At 33.0% G+C, this 7147-nt stretch overlaps 1 protein-coding gene across 2 annotated transcripts in view; it reads right to left on the bottom strand.

The window, feature by feature from the left end:
- SCFD1 (sec1 family domain containing 1) overlaps positions 1 to 7147 on the bottom strand; it is a 131171-nt gene that overhangs the window by 27215 nt on the left and 96809 nt on the right. For both annotated transcript variants that reach the window (XR_003681874.2, XM_007118118.3), the window contains exons 18-19: positions 4538 to 4600; positions 2430 to 2505 (exon numbers count right to left, since the gene is read on the bottom strand). Coding sequence is in view for 1 of the 2 variants with exons in the window: in XM_007118118.3 (XP_007118180.3) it covers positions 2430 to 2505; positions 4538 to 4600 (139 nt within the window). In the remaining variant the exon portion in view is untranslated. The remainder of the gene's footprint in view (positions 1 to 2429; positions 2506 to 4537; positions 4601 to 7147) is intronic.

The raw sequence follows: 7147 nt of genomic DNA, 5'->3' as shown, positions 1-7147 counted from the left end.
AAAAAAAACAATGGCCCTACATGGGAGTAATAAATGATTATGGGTATTGTTGGTTCTGGTATAAGGATAAATTAATCATACAGAGTCAACTGCCAACACTGGAATTGTTGACTCGTCCAGACAAGGCTTCTTGCCCAGAAGAACACAGTGATAGATTAAATTGTGAAATACATTGTAGATGATTTAGGGGTACATTGTTAAGACTTGTCCATGCGGACCTCTGGGACACATAGGAAAGTTCAGGAAACTTCCTCCTCCATAGTTTCTTTTAATGGCTTGTAACATATTAGCTTGGCTTTGTTATTAGTACGGATTGAACCTACTCTAAGAAAAAACAATGATGTTTTGAGAACCTTTAGAATTACTTTAAAAGTACATCTAGAAATATTAGGTACAATCTATTATAAATATCTTCTGAGGTTTTAGTTAAACACCTGATGATGTAATCACTTAGGGTATATAAATCTGACTGTGAGAAAATAGAGAGAGAGAGACCATGCTTGCACATACACAGTGTTATTGAATTATTTAACTTCCCCTTGCCGACGCTGTCCATCCCTCGGGTATTCCTGGACCTGCAGGAGCTGGACTCCCGCATCCAATCACACTAGCCTGCCTTCAGCAAGAATCCTGTTAGGTTGGTTTAGCCAGGATCCCCCTTTATCCCTGATATTTCCTCTTAGTAATTTTCCAACCACTGATTCCCTACACCCTGCTCCTTGGCTATAAATTCCCACTTTTCCTTGTTGTATTTGTACTTAAGCCCAATCTCTCTCCCAGACTTCAAAACTCCATTGTGATGGTCCCAACATCTTTCTCAATGGTCCCCGTGAATAAAGTCTGCCTTACTGTACTTTAATGAGTGTCATGAGTAATTTTTTCTTTAACAGGTGCTAGGTTAAACTGTAAGTACAGTATGTGGGTCACTAATGTGCCCAACCTCCTATTTTTATGTCTCTTCACCTTCAGTAGTCTAAGAGAGTAAAGATAAACTGACTCAGGGAAGTACTGTGAACCAGTAAAAAAGTGGATTAAGTATTTAGTAGTAGCCTCTTACCAGAAGAGAGACAGAATGGGAAGGACTGAAAATAATTCCTAAGAGTGATAATGAAGCTAAAAAGTCTTCCCAAGTACTTAGGAAATAAAGCAATCTGGAATGTCTCTGAAGGACAGTTAGGAAGTAATCAGCCTTTTAGTTAAAGACAGCAAATTAGGATTTTTCACTGTTCTTTATTAACACTACATGTTTTTTTACAATAAAATCTTATTCACTTATTCAAACAAAAATTGAATACCTACTTTCTGCAAACTGCTATGGAAAATTCAAAGATGGGGAAAAAAATTCTTTGCCATCAATAAGTAAAACAATATGTATCAATTGTATCGCAATAAAACTGGAAAAAAAAGAAGTAAAATATAAATACTGTTAATACAAAATACCACAAGTAAACATCATAAGAAAGATAAAAAGTGTGGAAGAAGTTCAGAGAAACAAAAGATCTAGTTTATTCTGAAAACAAGTAAGTAAACACTTAATATTCAGATCTGAATAACTGATAATTAACTGTTTCTTTTCTTAATTTGGCCTTTAAAATCCTTCTCACTACAAACTGTAGTATTTATGTGTGAAATATTATATCTCAGATTTGCCTTAAAATATCCCAGTTAAAAATAAATCAAATAAAAAAATATAAGTGGGAAAGATGAAACAAGAATGGCACGATGTTGAGTATTGAAGCTTGGTGAAGGGCTCAGGAGTATTTGACATACTAACGTGTATTTGAAAGTTTCCATAACAAAAAGTTAAAAACAAGTCTAGTTTGAAAAGAAACCAAATCAGTTAATGATGACTCTGAAGCAGAAATATCTATATATGAGAATAACAGGAAAACAACAAAAATACAAAAGTCATTAAAAAAAGTCTTATGTTTAAAACTAAGACTGTTATTCCAAAATGAAGTATGAAATCAAGCTATAGTTACATTATTTCAAAACACATATTCTACTTAAAATATTTTTATTTTAATGTACACAGGCTTTTAGACTATTAAGGCTATTAGCTCATTAATATTCACCTAATATACGTTAAAACAAATGATATGCATTTATGTAACAGTTCATTATTCTAAGGTTAAGTTCATTTTTTTTCAATTAATATACTTTCACAAACCTGATAATAGTTAAAGGAAATCAAAATATCAGTAAAGTCCAATTAGCAAATTAAAAAAAAAGCATAAAATTACAGAGTTTTGAACTATACCTGTAAAACACACTCACATTTTTAAATATACCAGTAAAGGACCCCTTGATTTTATTTTATTCCTAATATTTGTACTTGAATATATGTAGAAGTTGCTCTATCTGAGCAATCAACCTGCCAACATTTATATTCAAAAGTTACCAGTGTGTTTTCTAACAATTGTACTTACTTGCTGTTTCAATACCAGGTTCTTCACTCCTTCCATCACAAATTGTGATCCTGTATTCATGACTCGTGATAAGAGACTAAGTGCAAAAGAAGAGGACTGCACTAAGTACAAATTATCTCTCCAATTACAGACAGAATACTTGTCTGATTACACAATACATTCTGATGCTCTCTGTGCCTACCACCTTTGTTTTCACTAAACAGAAGTGACCTGAGAATTTCTGCTTCCATGGACATCACTGCCACAATTTTATTTAACAATAAAATAGTAATAAAACTTTCTGACTAGTCGATATTAATAAAATATAAAAATTGAGAGCTGCCCTCAATATAAACATTTTAATTGCTAAGCCTTAGCTATAGTATTTAAGCAAATTATTAACTGAAGAGAATTCCTTGCTTTCCTGATTGTCTTAATGTTAAAACAATAAATTAAAGATAGTAATCTAGAATATTTAAAAATGTATATGTATGTATAACTGAATCACTTTGCTGTACAGCAAAAATTAACACAGCATTGTAAATCAACGATACTTCAATTAAAAAAAAGACAGTAATTCAGATGACTCACTTCAGGAGTTCAAAACACACTGACATATTCAAAACATATATGTCTATAAGTATTACAAATAGGTCAAAAGTTACTGTGTCCCCTATGTCATAGCTGCTGGACCTAATCCTGCATTGTATACTTTCTCCCCTCATACACAAAATCTATCATATAAAAATGTGAAGCACAACATACTTGATGAATTCTACCTCAACTCAGAAGACTGTTTAGTGTCTGAATTTTTAACAACGAAAATAACACAAATGACTTGCCATATTGATTTTATATTTGTGGTTCAAAAAGTCTCTCACATGGAATCAAAGGATGCTTTGTGGGACAGAATGGTAATCTTGCATTTTGATATTAGAAGGCTAGGGAGATAACTAATGAGAACCTACTGTTTAGCACAGGGAACTCTACTCAATGCTCTGTGGTGATCTAAATAGGAAGGAAATCCAAAAAAGAGAGGATATATGATTATGTATAGTTGATTCACTTTGCTGCACAGCAGAAACTAAAACATTGTAAAGCACTATATTCCAACAAAAATTAATTAAAAAAAAAAGAAGGCTAGGGAAAGCCTTCAAATCATCCAAGGTTTTCTTATAACATATTTTATTAAAATCCTCAACTACAAAATCCATAAGAAATCTAATAGGGTTTTAAGATTCAGTAAGATTTTAAGACAAAGAACTGGAAAGTCTGTTTCATTAAATGCATGAGAGTAATTTTCCAAATATATTTTCATTTTTCCTATCTTGTCCTACTCCCCTCTGAAATGAAGAGATGGACAGGATGGAAATCATTTCTTTAACAAAAACAAGAGAAAGTAATCTCTGTTGGAGTGGACAGTTCTGAGGCAATTCCCAGGTGCCAGGTAACTCTCAGGGAGTTAGTGGGCTCACCTGCACAGCACTGTCTGAAGGTGAGGCCAGATGGATTCATTTTGCCAAGCGTTTACAAGGCCCTGCCTTAGGCCAAGTACTTTTACTTTTTGGAAACTGTTTCATTAAAACTGGCAGCTTGGGGTAGGTAAACCGGTTTTCCTCCAGTTTCATGCTTTTGTTCTAAGCTCCAAAAAATAAGCTAGGAATTTGAAGCTAGTATGGTATGGAAAAGAGCAGTTAGAATCACTTTGTTCAGCTCCTCTGAAAACCACACATACTGTACAGGATTTTCTGAAGTCAGAAGTCATACCCAGCCCTGAGGATTTCCTCTCTATCATTTAGCAGTATGCCTAGTTCCATCTTGAAGCTAGGTCTTGAGTGGCTAGCTTCATGTCTATATTATCAACATTGATATAAAAACAGTTTTTAAACTTCATGTATCTTCTGAAAATGAAAAACAATGTTTTAAGAACAAGGAAGCATACAAAGCCATACCATGTACAATACAGAATTTAAACTACCTACGGAAGCTAAAGTCATGCTGACATTTGTTCTGTATCACAATGAAAACTTTCTGCATCCAAAGTGTCACACTGTGTTTTTAAGGCACGAAAGTCCAATTATGGTCTGGAGTACCAGAGTTATTCAATCAGAATTATTAAAAATACTTACCCCATTGGTTTAGTGGTAGTGTTGCCATAGCTGGTAGGAGCTGAAGCCATCTTGGCAAAAGCCCTATGACATAAGAAAGTTATATTTAAACGCTGATTATTTGAGCTGACATTTAGTATCATGGCATTAAAATATCTACTGACTAACCATAAGTTTTACTATGCAGTTTCTGAAAAGAAATTTTTCAACTAATACAGTGTTTCAGTACAATTAACACTGAAACAATTATACAAACATTGATTATATAATTTGTAACCACGAAAAATAATGTTCAAGTAGAGAGCAACTGGTACTAAAACAGTGAAATTCTTTAAAAAACACAAATGCATTAGTTCCCCAAACTTCAGGATTTCTCTTTTCTTTTTTAAATATCTGATCTTTAACATGAAATAGAGACTTTCTGTTTTAAAAGAACAATCACATACTGATTAAGTTTAGTCTATTTACTATTCTCCACATTCTATACTCTCTCATTCCCAGACACATGCCTTTGGGATGCTGTCCTTTGGGGGTATAAACTCACTGTCTTCTCCAATAAAAAACTGTACATTTCCTTTTAAGATTCAGCTCAAAACCACCACTTTCTTCGTTAACACTATTCTAATTCTACTACTCAATGATATTTCCTTTTAGTTACATATACACTTTTATACTGAATTGCATATAGTCATTTATTTTCAAACCTTTCTAAATGAATGTCTAGAATGTCTTTAACTAAACTATAGAATTCTTGACGGCTCTGCAAAAATATGGCACTTAGCTATGTTTTAAAAAATATTTTCCTTCTGGGAATATGTTCACTGTAGAGAATCCAGAAAACAGAATGCTCCCAGAAGAACCCTACCACTAAGAAGTAACCACTGTTAGGATTTCGGCATATATTCTTCTAATCTTTGAACATATGCATATACAACATATATACTTTAAAAACAAAATTAGTATCATATTGTACATACTGTTCTATAACATTTTAATAATAGCATGCCATAAACATTTTTATGTGAATCACTATTCTTTTATAATTCCTAATCATTTCAAATGCTTTTGTAAATGGAAAAAAACCCTACCTAAATACAAGAAAACATTATGAGAGTAAAAAAAGAATGGGAATCACTAAGATGTGGAAGATGAAACGCTTAAAATATTCTATTTCAATCTGGACAAAATTTGCTGATACCATTAGAGAAATCCCAAACACAAAAATCACAATTTTGTTCTGAAAAGAGGATTTGAATCAGCTGTTAGTAGGCTGGAATTTCTATCTTTAACAAAAATTTATTTTTCACCAGAAATAGCAATATCTAAATATAAATAATACGTTACCTAACTATCTCTAAGTAATAAAGGGTTAAATAAAGAATATTACGTTTATATGGCTGAATATCACGCAAACACTAAATACTACCATTGGAGACCACAGCTGGAACCTTGAGCAACATGGGTTTGAACTATGCAGGTCCATTTATACTCATATTTTTATCAATAAATACTACAGTACTACACGATCTGTGGTTGGTTGAATCCATGGATGTGGAACCAGGGATACAGAGGGCCAGCCCACTGTAAAGTAATACTTGGATTTGTAACTGTGCAGAGGGTTGGCGTCCCTAACCCCCAAGTTGTTCTAGGGTCAGTTGTATTTTAAGACGATGAAAAACTGGCATAATGAAAGTTATTGGAAAACTAGAATACAAACTGCATGTATAACAATGATTTCCTGATTAAAAATATAAATATGTAATACGCATATAGAAGGATAAACACTACGGTTTATGGTAGACTCTGAATGGGGAGACTACAGGTAAATTTTTGCTTTCTTTATACGTTTCTGAGTTTTCTAAAATTTTCTTCAGTAAACTGATATAACCCTTATAATTAGAAAGAGGAATGTTACAAATTAGAAATTATATATTGAATATTTTGTAACCATGTAAAATGACGCCCAAGACTGCCTTTCCTCTTTTAACACCAAATATTTGATTAGGGAGTTCCACATAAGTCATAATGTAAAACACAATGACATATACGACACAGCCAAATATTTAAGTGTATATGTTATAAAAATTAGAAAAGACAGTTTTCAGTTTCTTTTGTTAAACTAAGGTTTGTTGTCTACTTTTTTCTTATCATAAGAACACAGTGAAGAGGGCAGACAGCAGAAGCAAGAAAAACTACAATTCTGCAGCCTGTGGAAGGAAAACCACATTCACAGAAAGATAGACAAAATGAAAACGCAGAGGACTATGTACCAGATGAAAGAACAAGATAAAACCCCAGGAAAACAACTAAATGAAGTGGAGATAGGCAACCTTCCAGAAAAAAAATTCAGAATAATGATAGTGAAGATGATCCAGGACCTCGGAAAAAGAATTGAGGCAAAGATCGAGAAGATACAAGAAATGTTTAACAAAGACCTAGAAGAATTAAAGAACAAAGACCTAGAAGAATTAAAAAACAAACAGAGATGAACAACACAATAACTGAAATGAAATATACACTAGAAGGAATCAATAGCAGAATAACTGAGGCAGAAGAACGGATAAGTGACCTGGAAGACAGAATGGTGGAATTCACTGCTGTGGAACAGAATAAAGAAAAAAGAATGAAAAG

The sequence above is a fragment of the Physeter macrocephalus genome, chromosome 11 (assembly GCF_002837175.3).
Source record: "Physeter macrocephalus isolate SW-GA chromosome 11, ASM283717v5, whole genome shotgun sequence".
Classification (NCBI taxonomy): domain Eukaryota; kingdom Metazoa; phylum Chordata; class Mammalia; order Artiodactyla; family Physeteridae; genus Physeter; species Physeter macrocephalus.
This window is presented reverse-complemented; position numbering and strand designations above follow the sequence as displayed.